Source organism: Symphalangus syndactylus, chromosome 7, assembly GCF_028878055.3.
Source record: "Symphalangus syndactylus isolate Jambi chromosome 7, NHGRI_mSymSyn1-v2.1_pri, whole genome shotgun sequence".
NCBI lineage: Eukaryota > Metazoa > Chordata > Mammalia > Primates > Hylobatidae > Symphalangus > Symphalangus syndactylus.
Genome location: NC_072429.2, coordinates 93,619,527 through 93,636,488, shown reverse-complemented (window position 1 = coordinate 93,636,488; position 16,962 = coordinate 93,619,527). Strand labels below are relative to the sequence as shown.

Sequence of the window (16,962 nt, the reverse complement as noted above, 5' to 3'; positions counted from 1 at the left end):
CCTCGTGATCTGCCCACCTTCGCCTCCCAAAGTGCTGGGATTACAGGCGTGAGCTACCTTGCCTGGCCGGTTTGCCTTATGCTTTAATATTAGCCATATGATATGAACACATGCAAAGCTAGCTGGTTTTACTGTTTAAGGAGGGTAGATTTAATTTCTGTGTGATCTGGGTTATCACCATTATTATTTCCTTGGTATAGAAATTGCTTTTTACTGCTTGTGTTTTTCTAAAATTATATTCTCCCTCTGACCAAGACAAGTAATAAAGGGCAGATGATTGGGGGACGGGAGGGGAATAGGAAAAAATCATGGGAGATATGCTTCAAAACCAATAGAGGGTTTTTCTGTTTTTAATTTCAGTTGAATTGCAAAGACCCATAGAAGTGAACTGTGATACCAGAAATTCTCTGCCCAGCTTGAAGTTGTTGATATATTATAATCCTTATGTGTGATGTTAATGGTTTTAGTATATATTTATTATGTGCCATCTAGCCTGTTTATTTCAAATATAGCTTCTGAATTCATGGATTTTTATGTGATTTTTGTTTTGTTTTGTTTATGTATATCTTTTTAATTTCATAGTCCAAAGCAGAAAGAAACTCAACACTCATTTTTAGAAGCTCATTCTCTGAAGTTAGAAGTAAAAATGTGTTTACTTTCTTAAATTTATTTGTTTGATAACCTGAAATCTTAAAGCATCCAAGATGGAAAATATCAAATTTCAAAGCTTAATGTTAGCAAGATTCCCAGAGATAAAATCTAGTGACCTGGTTTTCTCTGAAAGTGACACAGTATGTATATAAATAGATTAAAATGGCAAACACACATGTACACTTAGTAAGTGCCAGCCACTATTTTCAGCACTTTACAATTATTAACTAACTTAAACTTCATGATAATTCTAGGAAGTAGGCACTGTCACTAGGCCATTTTATGGATGAGAAAATTAAGGCAAAGAGAGGTTAGCTTGCTAGTGCTCAATCAGTAGGCAGTACAGGAGCCAGCATATAAACCCAAGCTGCCCAGTTGCAGAACCACATTCTTGTCCCGTATGCTATGCCGCTCAAAAAAGGAGGCCCTCTCCTTGGGACACAAAGGTAATAAAAATGCCTGTCTTGGCTGAGCGCGGTGGCTCACGCTTGTAATCCCAGCACTTTGGGAGGCCGAGGCGGGCGGATCACGAGGTCAGGAGATCGAGACCACGGTGAAACCCCATCTCTACTAAAAATACAAAAAAAAACTAGCCGGGCGTGGTGGCGGGCGCCTGTAGACCCAGCTACTCCGAGAGGCTGAGGCAGGAGAATGGCGTGAACCCGGGAGGCGGAGCTTGCAGTGAGCCAAGATCAGGCCACTGCACTCCAGCCTGGGTGACAGAGCGAGACTCCGTCTCAAAAAAAAAAAAAAAAAAAAAAATGCCTGTCTTGAGCTGTGTCTCTGTCTAGGTACACAGTTCATGAGTGAAGGAGCTCCTGGAGTCATGAATAATGGAAGTCCAGATTGGTCAAGTAACTTGTTCCAGCCCCAGCCCATGCATCTGGTATGTGGTTGGACAGGTTTCTAACTCATTATGTAACATCAAGAACACTTTAAACTGCTTTGAGACATTTGTGAATTAAGATATTTAGAAAAAAATTATATATATATATATATATTTTTTTTTTTTTTTTGACACGGAGTCTCACTCTTGTTACCCAGGCTGGAGTGCAATGGCATGGTCTCGGCTCACTGCAACATCCGCCTCCCAGGTTCCAGCGATTCTCATGACTCAGCCTCCTGAGTAGCTGGGATTACAGGTGCCCACCACCATGCCCAACTAATTTTTGTATTTTTAGTAGAGATGGGGTTTCACCATGTTGACCAGGCTGGTCTTGAACTCCTGACCTCGGGTAATCCTCCCACCTTAGCCTCCCAAAGTGGTGTGATTACAGGCATGAGCCACCATGCCGAGCCAATATTTTATAATTTTAATTCAATAGAATTTTTAAAGACCAACTATGTGAAAGCAGAGCTTTAAAGCAAACCATCATACGACTGCATATAAGGTGGTAGCAGTAGTCTTCTGTAGATAATGCAACTCTTACCCTCTATACTTTTTAAACCTAACAGACAATTGGGATTATGCATACAAAAGTTTACAAGTGTGATTAATATTGCTGATACGCTATGTGCTCCATAACTGTTGTTGTTTGTTTACCTCTGTGTCTCCCATTAGATATAAGCTCCATGAGAACAGCCACCTTGTTTACCTTGTTCACCTTGTTCACGAATACAGAACAGTGCCTGGTGCTCAATAAATGAACAGTGAGTGAATAAGTGAGTGTTGAGTCATCTAAGTGAGCTTAGATGAACTGACAATGAGACTGTGCACAATGAAGAGACAGGAGGACTCTTGAGGAATTCCACCAGCTTGAAGATGGCTGGAGAAAGATGACAGAAAGCAATCAGAGGGATGGAGAGCAAACCAAGAAAGCAGAGTCAAGAGTAGGGAGATTGGGAAGTGGTAGACAACATTAGGAAATACTGCAGAAAAACCTAAAAGGATGAGAATTAGGAAAGACACTATTGAACTTGGTCTTTGGGGCTGAAAAAAAAGGCAGCTGCAGAAAAGAAATTGGAGTGGAACCCCATTTGCACAGAAATTATGGAGTAATTAGGACACCAGGCAGAAAGTTTGGCAATGAATGGAAGGAGAGATGACAGCCTGGGGCATTCGCTTGCAGAACGCAAGGACATTCATTCTTAATTCAGTAGAAAAGTGTCGTGTTGTTACTGTCTCAAGTGGAAGCACCCTCTCACTCCTTCATTGTCCTAAGAGAACAAAAGGGGCCTTGAATTTCATGACTGCCCCAGTGATGCTTCTGAGAGCTTGAGCTTTGGAATCAGACTGCCCACATTCAAACCCCAGTTCTTCCTATTGCTGGCTTTGTGATTTGGGGAAAATTACTTGATTCCCTAAGTTTTCTCATCTGTGAAATGGGGATTCACTCAGTTAGTGAATATTATTCAGCTCCTACCATGTGCAGACACTGTTCTAGTGGGGGATTCAGCATACCAGCAGTAAATGGATCTCTGTACAATGCCAAAAACATGAAGCCAACTATTCATAGTATTTTTAAGTGATATCCTGGTGCTGCTTCCAGGAAGATGGAGTAGATATACTTTTCCCTATTGCTCCCACTAAGTACAACTAAAACCCTGGACATTATGTATAAACATGCATAAGATGCTGAAAGATGGTAAGAAAGCAGACTGGCCAGGGACTTTGCGATCCAAGGAACAACCTGGTGATGAGTTTCCTGTACCCCAGACTTGGACTAAAGGAGCTGGCAACCCAGAAATGCCAACAGGAGCAAATAAAAAATCCCCAACAAAAGCCTGTTTCTCCAGCCAAAGGACTAGGACAGGGGCAGCCTAACAAAACAGAAAACTCTTAGTAACCACTTACTCCAGCTAAATAGCACAGAAAAACCTGTGGTCCACTCCCACCCACACCAGCCAAGGGTGTGGGAGTCCAGGCTATCACAAGGGGCCTCGCCTCCACTGGTGTGGTATCAGCAAAAGCCACAGGGAGTGGTTCTTTCATCCTCATCTGACAAAAGGCTCCCGCCCCCATGGTTTCAGCGGAGACCACACTGGGAGCCTGAACTTCCACCCACTCACAGCTGTAACAAGGCATTCCCTCCACCTCCCTGCTGGCGTGGTGTCAGAGGAGGCCAAGTGGAGAGTCAGGACTTTCACCATAGCCCAGTGACAATGAGGCCACCTCCCTATGGTGTCAGTGGAGGCCGTAAGGAACAGTAACGAGGCCTAGTGGAAATCTAGAACTGCCACCCTGCCCAGCAGTAACCAGGAGCCCCTCCCCTCTGTGTGGACAGAGGCCAAATGCTGAAGCTGGACTTTGCTCCCCCTGGCCCTGCTAGGTGGCTATTAGAACAGCCAGCTAAAACTGGTTTCACCAAGATAGATTTAGGAAGACAGTGCCTAGGGCAGGAAAATTAAGGCATGGAGAGGTTAAATATAATAACTTGCTAGTGGTCAATCAGTAGGCAGTAGAGGAGCCAGCATATAAACCCAAGCTGCCCAGTTGCAGAACCACATTCTTGTCCCATATGCTAAGCCTCTCAAAAAAGGAGGCCCTCTCCTTGGGACACAAAGGTAATAAAAATGCCTGTCCTGAGCTGTGTCTCTGTCTAGGTACACAGTTCATGAGTGAAGGAGCTCCTGGAGTCATGAATAATGGAAGTCCAGATTGGCCAAGTAATTTGTCCCAGCCCCAGCCCATGCATCTGGTATGTGGTTGGACAGGTTTCTAACTCATTATGTAACATCAAGAACATTTTAAACTGCTTTGAGACATTTGTGAATTAAGATCTCAATAAATAGTCCTCCCTGGCACCAGCTCCATCCACATTAAATGAGACTTGAAAATTTTTTTGAATGGATATTAGTTTAGAAGGAGCTAAGTTATTAGTTGGCCTCACATTCGTCAGTTGGGCCCTGTGCCCAGCATGCCACTTCTGGTTATTATGGTTCACATCTGAGGTAATCCATCAGGAAACTGGATGGGACAACAAACTAAAAATGTTTTAGTTTGGACCTGTCCAAAACCAAGAAAATAAAAACAAAATGGATAGTCAAGATGATTCAGAGCTATAGAATGTGTCATTTTTGCTCGGAAGCGTGCTAACTTGCAGTGTGGTTCCTCAAAGCCTAGAATTTCTCGTCTTCCTTGTTTCTGCTGCCTTTGCACTGTTAGAAGAGGGAGAAGGAGGAAAACAAAAAAGGAAACCAAAAAGAGAAAATGCCTTATTTTTCTCATTCTCATTAAACACAGTGAAAGAGAGAACTGAAGGGATTGACTGAAATTTGATTTCCCTAGACTACACTACCCCACTTTAGACAATGATTTAAAAAACCTAAATTTATGAAAATGATCAAGTGAAGAGTGACTACCCACTTAGAGTTTTTATTTTTAATAAAAGGGTTTTAGGAGAACATTTCTTTTAAAAGTGATTTCCTTTAATTTATTTAAAATACCCTTCATGTTGGGCACAGTGGCTCACACCCATAATCCCAGCACTTTGAGAGGCCAAGGCAGGGAGATTACCTGAGGCCAGCCCAGGCAACATAGTGAGACCCTGTCTCTCGAAAGAAAAGAAAAGAAAAGAAAAGAAAAGAAAAGAAAAGAAAAGAAAAGAAAAGAAAAGAAAGAAGGAAGGAAGGAAGGAAGGAAGGAAGGAAAGACAGACAGACAGGAAGGAAGGAAAAGAGAAAGAAAGAAAGAAAGAAAAGAAAGAAAGAAAGAAAGAAAGAAAGAAAGAAAGAAAGAGAGAGAGAAAGAGAAAGAAAGAAAGAAAGAAAGAAAGAAAGAAAGAAAGAAAGAAAGAAAGAAAGAAAGAAAGAAAGAGAAAGAGAAAGAAAGAAAGAAAGAAAGAAAGAAAGCCAGGTATGATGGCACATGCCTATAGACCCAGCTACTTGGGAGGCTGAGGTGGGAGGATCATTGGATCATTTGAGCTCAGGAGTTCAAGGTTATAGTGAGCCATGATCACTCCACTGCACTACAGCCTGGGTAACAGAGTGAGACCCCATTTCTCAAAATAAAATAAATACCCTTCAGGCTCAGATACATATAGAAATTGAGTACAGATACATGCTCAGAATGGCTTTTCAAATCTGATGGTATTGGCTTAAGTGGACAACCATCTGTGGATGCATACTTCACACCTTGCTTCAAATTCATTCCATGTGGATCTAAATGCAAGAAATGAAAACATGAAAGTACTAAAAGAAATCGTGGGAGAAAAGGTTTTATCACCTTCAAGGGGACAAATATAAAGAACTAAATCAAAGGATAAACAAATGGCTTTTAAATATATAAAAGGTGCTCAAATTCACCCATAATAAAGGCAAATGAAACTATACCTAGAAGTGACAGAAATATATAAATCCCATGTTCCATCCCACCCTAAAAATCCTTATCAATACTAGCAAAGGTTATGCTGGCTTTTCAGAGAATATTCCATGGGATGGTGGCTTAAGCAACTTTATTTGGTTATTAAAGGAAAGGTAGACCTCATAAGGCTGGGAGGCCTTAAGTACATTTGGATTATAACTGCAAAATAAGAGAAAAGAATATACTCCCACTAAATAAAACATCTTCTACAGAAAAATTAAGAATATTTTTCTAATCTCTTCTTTTCTACATTGTATTTCTAAATTAAAATGTAGACTAAAAAACAACATGTAGAATGTACTTATATGTATGCCAAGGGGGAAAAAAAAACAGAGGAGGACATAGACCAAAACGTTAATAGTGGTTGTCAGTAGAAATATGTGTAAATTTTTCCCCACCAGCAAGCCATCAGTTCTGCAGTGGACACCAGCCAGGGGACCTCCCATTAAATTCCAGCACTATCTACCTAGAGATAGCGTTGGATCCAAGTTGAAGGCTCAGGCCCCAAGACTGCCCCCTACTTCCCATACCAATTGCATGCCCAAGGTTGTTTTACCTGTGCTTCTGACCAAACATCTATAAATTGGGGTGTCCATGACTCCTTCCTTGGGTTCAATTAATTTGCTAGAGCCTAGGCTCACAAAACTCAGGGAAACACGTTTACTAGCTCATTATAAAGGATACAGATGAAGAGCTGCATGGTGACATATGGGGGAAGGGGCATGAAGCTTTCATGCCCTCCCTGGGAGCTCCACCCTCCAGGAACCTCCACATGTTCAGCTATCTGGACGTTCCAAACCCTGTTCTCTTGGCCTTTTATGGAGACTTCGTGGGATAGGCATAATTGACAACTGTGCAGAAATATGAATGAACAAAAAGGGTATGATCTAAGCTCGTAGACTGAGGAAACCCAGCAAGGCCCATCCATTTAGATTCTTCTTGGCTTCTCTGAGGAGCATTCCTTCCCCCAGCATATGAGGCAGCACCCCTTCTGAAATGGGAGTCTTATCACCCACAGTCAGAAAGGTGAGGGAAGATTAGAGTCTTGCCTTGAGAAAAAAAAAGGAGCAGGTGAAGGGAGGGCAAAAGGTCAGAGAGATTGTTTTCCGAGGCCTGCTTCTGAGGCCTAAAGCCCTCCAACATTGTAACAAAAGACTGTAACAAGGGCTATGGGAATTATAAGCCAGAAATCATGCACACGCGCGCGCACACACACACACGAATGAATGATAATATCACAGGGGCTATCTCTTACCTGGTGAAATTATGGGTGACTTTTAAAATATTTTCCCTTTACACTTTTGTGTTTATTTTTTTCCCCATGATTTTTGCAAAGAACACATGGGAGTTAGTTGTGTAAGAAGAAAATAAACATATTCATTTTTCAAATGACCTCTTAAGAAAGAGTGTATTACACATTCCCTCAAAGCAAGATTCAAACAGATCTATTTCTAACATCTTAAATGGAACAGCTTACAAGAAAGGGATGTAGGCAGCGTCTTTATGTTGATTAACTTGAGAAATTTCTTAATCAATTTAGAAAACTGACATCATATAAAACTTCAACAAGAGGCTGGGTGCAGGGAATCACGCCTGTAATCCCAGCACTTTGGGAGGCTGAGGCGGGCAGATCACGAGGTCAGGAGATCAAGACCATCCTGGCTAACACGGTGAACCCGTCTCTAGTAAAAATACAAAAAAAAAAAAAAAAAAAATTAGCCGGGCGTAGTAGCGGGCACGTGTAGTCCCAGCTACTTGGGAGGCTGAGGCAGGAGAATGGTGTGAACCCTGGAGGCGGAGCTTGCAGTGAGCAGAGATCATGCCACTGCACTCCAGCCTGGGTGACAGAGCAGGACGTCTCAAAAAAAAAAAGACTGCAGCAAGAAACAAATATAGGACATAGCGAAATAGCTTCTCAAAGCAATGTTGTATTCCTAAAGAATCCTTGTGGTGTCCATAAAAGAGATCCTGTGGTTTTTAAAAAAAAGCTCTTGAACTTGCTTTCTGAGAAATTCATTATGTAGGCCTGTGTTTAAACACACAGGATATTATTATATAACTAAGCAGCTGGGCAGATTAATCGTGATTAAAAATAAAAGGGAAAACACAGAGTACACCAAGGCAGGACTGTTTTTTTGTTTTGTTTTGTTTTGAGACAGAGTCTCCCTGCGTCACCCAGGCTGGGGGGCAGTGGCGCGATCTCGGCTCATTGCAACCTCTGCCTCCTGGGTTCAAGCGATTCTCCTGCCTCAGCCTCCTAAGTAGCTGGGACTACAGGGACCCACCACCATGCCTGGTTAATTTTTGTATTTTTAATAGACAGGGTTTCATCATGTTGGCCAGGCTGGTCTTGAACTCCTGACCTTGTGATCCACCCACCTCGGGCTCCCAAAGTGTTGGGATTACAGGCGTGAGCCACTACAGGAAAACAGTATTTGTGGAGGGGAATAAAATATCAACCCACAGACTTATCAAATAACAATAAAAACATTCTATCTCATATCTGATTCAAAAGGCACTGCTTATCTAAAGATATGATTACATTAGAAACATTGTAGATAATCTCCATTAGGATATACACAAAATACATGTGTTATGGACCCTGTGGAGAAGTACTTGTTTTCAAATCTCATGTCACTCTTAAAATCCAAACACCTTAATGTGGCCTATGATTTCCTTATCCTTCCAGCCTCACTTCTTCCTCACTCTGCTTTCCAGCTGTACTTAATGACCTGGTTTCTTGAATGTCCCATGTGTTGCCCAGACACCACAGCTTTGACACAGACTCTTCCAGTTCCATCTTTCTCATATTCAGTTAGTCCTTCACGTATCAGACAGAACCCCCATTTACATTTCCTGAGAGCCCCCAGCCCACATGATACTACAGCATGTTCATTCGAACCACAAGGACTTTTGGAGCAGCAACAGGATCTACTTTAGGTTCTGGGTATACAAAGACAAATAAAACATTGTCTTACACTCAAGTAATATGCCTAAGTGAGGGAGAAATGTGTAATTAGTTAAAAGACAACAGGCATTTTGGGAGAAAGCATGGCTGTGCTTTGTGAAGTCAGCCTCAAATTGCAGATCCCTTGTTATTAATCTACCATGCACCGATTCTCCTGAACCAGTTGGTCACAAGCACAAGTATTTAGAGTAAGCAAGTAACATGAATGTTTGAGTCAGGCTGAGTTTGAGATAATAGCTCATGCCTGGACCTGTGGCCAATTGGAGAGGACACATCCTGTCTAAAACATTCAATTTCTCATTCTTTTTCAAATGCCATGCTTGCAAAACAAAATATGCCTGCAGGCCTAATTTGGTTCAGGCTTCCAGTCTGTGTCTTTTGTACAATAATATTAACGTGTGTTTTTTACTAGATGTAGGTCACTATTCTAAGCACTTTACATGGAGAAATTCATTTATTCCTCACAACCACCACTGAGGTTGATATGATTTGCCTATTTTACAAATGGAGCAACAGAGGCTTGGGGTAACTTGCTGAGGTTACACAACTCTTAGGGTGGCAGAGCTAGGACTGAACCCACACGGGCTCCTCTGGAGTTCACGCACACTCTTATTTTTTTTTTTTTTTTTTTGAGTCAGGGTCTCTGTCGCCCAGGCTGCAGTGCAGTGGCATGATCTTGCTTGGCTCACTGCAACCTCCGCCTCCTGTGCTCAAACAATCCTCCCGCCTCAGGCACCGGAGTAGCTGGGACTACAGACATTCACCACTATACCTAGCTAATCTTTATATTTTTTGTAGAGATGGGGTCTTGCCATGTCGCCCAGGCTGGTCTTGAACTCCTGGGCTCAAGGGATCCACCTGCCTCGGCCTCCTAAAGTGCTGGGATTACAGGCATGAACCACCATGCCCAGCCCACACTCTTAAAAGTACTTCACATCACTGTACAATACTCTACTGTCCTGTAGCTAATAACTCTTTGTATTTTTCAGCTTATACTACAGAATGAGTTACATATTTAATAATTTATTGTGCCAAATATTCCTTTTTGCTGTTGAGCAAACTCTTAACTAGTATATACTGATATGACAGAAAATGTATGTCTACCTATCTATTTATTGTTCCATAAATTTAATCACCTTCACATTCTACAAGCATCTTTCTCATTTGGAGAGTCCTAACTTTTAAGAAATAACTTTGTAGTTATCCAAAAAAATACATTCATTATAGAAAAAAGTAGGTAAAATGAAGTGTCAAAATTATTTTAATGCATTCCCTCAACTCTTCTCCCCTCCCCTCCTCCCACCCAAAAAAATATTCATTATAAAAAAAAGTAGGTAAAATGAAGTGTCAAAATTATTTTAATGCATTCCCTCAACTCTTCTCCCCTCCTTCTGACCCATTTCCAACACCCTTCCCAATTCTGAACCTGTGTTCCTTGCAGGAACAAACAGTAGGATGTTTTGTTTTATTTTCAGTAAAGAACCACATAATGTTTACAACTCTAAGGATCTTTCTGGACAAGGCAATCGATTAAGCCAATATCTTCAGAAAGTCCAATTTATATGAGCTAAAACAAATCCAAGGGCACCTAGGGATTTGCTGAAATGGAAAAAATATAAACTCACAAGTCTCTGATCTTAATTCAGTGTTTCAGTAGATCAGGGGATGTGGTCACTTTATTCACAAACTTTCTTAAGAACTCTGAACATTCTGTTCTTTTTACATAAGTAAGTTAAAGGCAAAAAAATCAAGAGTCTTGACATAGACCATCCATTCCGTTTCCTGGCCTTTGTACACACTGCTTCTTCAGCCAGGACCTCCCCACAAAAACGTCAACACCCCCTCCCCAAGCCCTGGGTCCTACCCAATCTTCCTGACACTATTCACATGCCATCTCCTCTGGGAAACCTTCTTTGACTGCCAAGCCGGTGAAGTATCCCCCACACTCCCCCACCATATACACCCAGTGACCAGCACCTAACACCTATTTCAATTGCTTATTTCTCTCTCACCTAATTTGCAGTTGGAATTTATGTAGTAATTACCTTTTTTAACCTAATTTGTACCTGAAATTTAAGCAGTAATACTTATTTGTAAAAATTGTTGTGCCTTTGAGCTTTTAAACTTGGCAGTTTACTTGACAATCTCAAGAATGGTAAAAAAAAATAATAATGGGCTTTGGGCTTTGGCATTGAACTAATGTGGATTTGGCATCCAGCTCTAGTACTAATGTCTCCATGACCTTGAACTTAACATCTCTGGGACTGTTTTATCATTTGGAAAATAAAGGCCTACTTCACTGTGAGAGTTAAAGCATAAAAGTGCAAAGTACACCACCTGTTCGAGTTTGTGTTCAGTAAGTGTTAGCTACAGTTACATTTCTCAAGAATTCAATTTCATCAAAAGGAGAGCTTCAACCACAAGCAGAGAAAGAATATTGCCAATTGATTGAGAACTACCCAAAACTTATTTCATAATGATATGCAACTTTACCTACATTGAGAATAATCTGTAATTTATACTTAATATGTTATCTGCTATCCACTTATTCAAAACAAAGCACATCTAAAATGGTTTGGAAATGTATCTGACTCCTTTAAAATATTCTAATAAAAACCCAGAGATTTGAAAAAATCAAAAAGAATGCCAGCATCATCTAAGGGAGTATCTTTTACACCAGGAAATTAATAGTACAGTAAATTTCACTGATAAAGACTCCACTTGAATCTCTAGATTGGTAACTTTAGTTCATCCAAATCTATAAGCATCAAATTTAAAATGGTTTAGAAAGTATTTTGAAATTATTTACTTAATAAATTGGCTTCTGAGCCAGCAAAGAATCCACTAATCCAGTCGCGTAATTAAACCCCCCTTTTAAGACCCTTAGAAAGGAACGAAGACGCTTAGATGATTGCTGCCAAATTTAACCTGGGAAGACCTGCAGACAATGCTCCCTAACAAAGACTCTCTAATGAACTTTTCAACCCTGGATCACTCAGAATCCCAAGAGGAAACATGTCCCATTTCCTTGTATTTTCTTTCTTTTTTTTTTTTTGAGATGGAATCTCGCTCTGTCGCCCAGGCTTGAGTGCAGTGGCGCGATCTCAGCTCACTGCAACCTCTACCTCCCAGGTTCATGTGATTCTCCTCCCTCAGCCTCCAGAGTAGCTGGGACTACAGGCTCCCGCCACAATGCCTGGCTGATTTTTGTATTTTAACTAGAGATGGGGTTTCACCATGTTGGCCAGGCTGGTCTTGAACTCGTGACCTCAGGTGATCCACCCGCCTCCGCCTCCCAAAGTGTTGGGATGACAGGCGTGAGCGACCACACCCAGCCTCATTTCCTTGTATTTTCATTTGAAGATAAGCTGAATGGCTCTTGAAAGCCACAGAATTAAAGAATGGGATATACTTTCAGCATCAGTACCAACTAAGAGTCTACTAGCATATACAACCACATTGCACATTCATTCAACTATACATTAATTAATCTCTACTTGCTCTCAATCAGAAGCCATTCTAGGTGTGTGGAGGGGGTGATGTCAAGATGAATGAAACAATGTATTCTTGTGCTCCAAAAGCTCTCAGTTTGAATTTGCAAAAATGTAACATTTTAAGCCACTCACAATTTAAGCAGGCACTAATTCATAGCTGATACCAAAGACTTAAATGAGGTAGAGCCGAATGGGGCAGAAAACAAGACTACTGAAAATACAGGAAAAAGGAAACTGGCATAATCCTGGTCCTGAGAGTGAGATTCATTTAGAGTCAGATCGCCCAATTACCAGCAACGTAAAAAATTTTGGTTTTTCCAATTGTTACGCATTTTCTAAAAGTTTTATATTATTAATTATTATTCGTTTGTCTTTGAGACGGGGTCTTGCTCTGTCACCCAGGATGGAGTACACTCATGCCTCACTGCAGCCTCACCCTCCTGGGCTCAAGCAATCCTCCCACCTCAGCCTTCCTAGCAGCTGGGCATGCACCACCACACCTGGCTAGTTTATGTATTTTTGGTCGAGATGGGGTTTTGGATGTTGCCCAGGCTGGTCTCAAACAATTTAAAAGTTTAATGAACAAAAATGTGCCTTATTTCATAGGTTTAACCAAATGAGAACACTGATGCAAGTATACAGCACAGGGCTCATCACTGGGAAGCACAATGTATAGCGCAGAATGTACAGTATAAAGTGTAGCAACCCTTTAATGGATGTTCAATACAATACCGTTCATATCACTTATACAAACTTTGTCAGTACAATTTTGTTCACGATCATGATAATGCTGAATGACAGAGTGAGGCAGTGGGATTAACCAAAAAGTAAAAGCTTCCAGACCAGCCAGAGCTAAAGTCAAATTAAGGCTCTGCTCTTGCCAGCCACTCCAACCTTAAAGAAGTTACGTTATTATCATGGATAAATTTTTACACAAGATTGTAAAAATTAAACGTTAGGGATATAAAGCCCACAACACGTGAGTGATACTCCTCAAATATTAATTTCACTCTTTGTGACCCCTAAATAAATGCATCTTCCAGGTGTTCTGAACACCTAGGTTATAGCTGCTCAGCATGTAAGCCCCTATGATAACTTGAGCCCTTTCCCATTTCCTTCCCCAGTGGTGAAGGGAGGATGGCATTCCCTCTCCCTGCCCACTGGCTCAAATGTGGCTTATGGCCTATGCACAGCTACACCAATATTCCCTGTTGGAGCTCCAGCTTCCAGAGACAGCATAGCAGACACTGTCTGGGCTGGGGGTGCCAATGGCGATGCCTCTGCCAGAATCTCAGCAGTCTTGGCACCCTAGTCCCACGGCAACTTCTCATCAATTTTGTGAGCTACTTGACATCCCATCCAATAAATTCATTTTCTCCTTAACAGTCATTTCCTTTGTTCCTAAATAAGAATCCTAACTTTTATAAAACTAATAGACTAGAATTAACATCAGTGCCATGAAGTTATTTTAATATGTTTTTCTCCATGACTGAATATACAAATATAATGGAAGTAATGTATTCTTCTGCTGTAAAGATGGGTGGAATATATCAAAATCCACTCGCTGAATTTTCTTTAGAAAGTCCTCTAGAGAAACCTGGAAAAAAGAGAATAGTGATCACCAGATCATAAAATGATCAAGACTTAAAAAAAAAAAAACTAAAGAATAATTACAAGTATTTAGCTATTTTAGTTTCCCTGAGATGGTTTTCTATATAATAAGAATTTAAGTGAGAATTTTAAAAGAGAGAAAGAAAAAGACATCTAAGAAGTTTCTATTAGACCAGTAAAAGGGTATCACAGAGCTAGTACTAGAAAAACCAAGCCTCTTCTGCTCATAATATAAAAAGCTTTGGTCAAGACAAAAGGATTAGCAAAATCATGTTTGCCTGGCCTTATTACTAGATTTGGTGGAAAGCAAAAAGGCTGTTTCAATCAGGGAAAATGAAACATCCCCACCCCGATCCCCCAAATGTAGTGTACCATGAGGGGGAGCTCAAGTTGTCTTTTAAGAAATTATTTTGTGAAGAAGTTGAACAGGTTTCCACGTTGTTGCTAGAGCACATGATTTTCAACCAGGCAAAATTATCACCCCATCCTTTCCCCACCACAAAAAACTTGACAAAGTTTTTACAAGGATAGCAGCAGCACAGAAAACACCAACGACGTGCAGTATCTTTCTTTTTTGGTTTTCAATTGTCTTGATTAATTTATAAATTTTTATTTTATTTTAATAACATTTTTGTTAAACAGGCAGGTCACTCAGTTTTGTGCTCCACCTTTCTAAGCGGCACCAGACCTCCTCAGTCCACATAAGCAGCGCCCCCTAGAGTTCTGCAGCACAGAACCTGGGGGATCAATGCAGGGATTATGACTATAGATTCTTTAGAATATGCAGATGAGAACAAAAACAAAAAATATTTTCTTCCAGACTTTTTTTCCTATACTTTTATATATATATGAGTGAAATACAAACAAATTCATTACCTACTTTTTTTTTTTTTTTTTTTTGAGACAGTGTCTTGCTGTGTTACCCAGGCTGGAGTGCAGTGGCATGATCTTGGCTCACTGCAACCTCCGCCTCCTGGGTTCAAACAATTCTTCTGCCTCAGCCTCCAGGGTAGCTGGGACTACAGGTGCACGCCACCACGCCCAGCTAATTTTTTGTATTTTTAGTAGAGACAGGGTTTCACCACATTGGCCAGGCTAGTCTTGAACTACTGACCTCGTGATCCATCCTCCTCGGCCTCCCAAAGTGCTGGGATTACAGGCATGAGCCACCGTGCCCGGCCATTATCTACTTTTTAAAACCCTAAACTTACATATACAGACAACAGGAGACACATGCATCAATGTCCCAGCTGCCTTGTTTTATATTAGCAAGAAACTTAGAAACAATCCAGAGACCAGGCGCGGCGGCTCATGCCTGTAATCCCAGCACTTTGGGAGACCGAGGCAGGTGGATTGCTTGAGCTCAAGAGTTCAAGACTAGCCTGGGCAACACGGCAAAACCCCATTTCTCAAAAAATACAAAAACAATTAGCTGACTGTGGTGGTGTACGCCTATAGTCCCAGCTACTTGGGAGGCTGAAGTGGGAGGATGTCTTGAGCCTGGGAGGTCAAGGCTGCAGTGAGCCTGCACTCTAGCCTGGGTGACAGAGACTCCATCTCAAAAAAAAAAATAAATACAGAAATTCTTTGATCGAAAAAAAGAGGAATCGTACAATGAAATATTAATATTATACTACAGTGAAGTGAATGTACTATAGGTAGATGCAGTAATATGTACAAATCTCAGAAACATTAAGAGTGTGCACATGTCCTAAAAGACATCAATAGAAAATGATCCATTTTTATAAAGCTCAAAAACAAAACTAAGCAATATGTTGTTCAGGAATATATAAAATGATGAAAGCCTTCTTGGAATAAAAGCAAGGAAATAATATGCACAAAATTGAGGAGAGCTACCTAAAAATGAAGACAGTGGCAGGGGAATGAGATGGGAAAAACTTGAGTCCAGTTTAATGGTGACAGACTAGTTCCTGGCTCGAGTGGTAAGTTCACGGGTGTTTATTATGCTATACATTGCAATATATATACCTAGACAGATATATTCATTTAATATATAGCAAATATTAACAAGTTTAAAAGAGAATAAAAAGCTTTGAAAATATTTCAGTGTACTTTCTTTCACATGTTCTCTTGGTTTTGAAAATATTTTAGTGTACTTCCTTTCAGATGTTCCCTTTCTTTGCAAAGAAAGCTCATGCTATTTCATGTTCTGTAACTTGCTTTTTTATCCCTTAATATACTGTGATCAACTTGCTATCTGTAAGAATTATGTTAATTTTAATAGCTTTATGACATTTAATTATAAGGAATAGTTAACAAAATTAAGGTATAGATACATAATAGAATATTATATAGCCATTAAGTGTTACATTTATACATTTTTTTAAATGATTCAAAAAAATGCTCAATAAACAGTACACTAACATATGAAGTGTAATTTCAACTATACATAAAAATTCATTTCCAAAAACCCCAGAATGACTAGCAGTTATCTTTTGGTGTTAGAATTATAGGTGATTTTGTTTTTTTAATGGAATGCTTCATGAATTTGTGTGTCATCCTTGCACAGGGGCCATGCTAATCTTCTCTGTATCGTTCCAAATTTAGTATATGTGCTGCCGAAGCAAGCATGGGTGATTGCTATTTTCTCCTAATACTGTTTATATTGTCCAAATCTTTACTATGAAAATGTACTGCTTTTAGGATTAGGACAAAATTCCATTAAAATACAGAGGAAATGTGACCTCAAAATTACAGCTCAAGTGGGTATTTTTACATCAGGCTTTGGTTCAAAGTAAAGTCTGGCTAATGGTAAATAAACTGAGTAACTGTGAAACTCTCAAAGACATTACAGATTTCTGAATATGAATTATTGAAACCTCATCTATGAAGAATATACTATACCTAGATTAGTCATATTCAAAGAGTTTTTAAACTACAAATCCTTTCCTTGAACAAAATAATTAACAGAT

General features: G+C 40.2%; 1 protein-coding gene and 1 non-coding gene across 9 annotated transcripts in view; both read right to left on the bottom strand.

Annotated features, from left to right (window-relative positions):
• The window catches only part of NDUFAF6 (NADH:ubiquinone oxidoreductase complex assembly factor 6), a 185,057-nt gene that overhangs the window by 5,618 nt on the left and 162,477 nt on the right, over positions 1–16,962 (bottom strand). For 7 of the 8 annotated variants that reach the window (XM_055286810.1, XM_055286812.2, XM_055286806.2 and 4 more), the window contains one exon: positions 13,104–14,015. The exons of the other annotated variant lie outside the window; for it this stretch is intronic. In XM_055286810.1, the coding sequence (XP_055142785.1) occupies positions 13,887–14,015 (129 nt within the window). In that variant the 3' untranslated portion in view covers positions 13,104–13,886. Of the gene's footprint in view, positions 1–13,103; positions 14,016–16,962 lie in introns of those variants that run through there. 8 annotated transcript variants of the gene reach the window in all.
• On the bottom strand, positions 16,515–16,621 carry LOC129487154 (U6 spliceosomal RNA). The gene has a single exon (XR_008659255.1). It is a non-coding gene; the product is annotated as a U6 spliceosomal RNA (small nuclear RNA).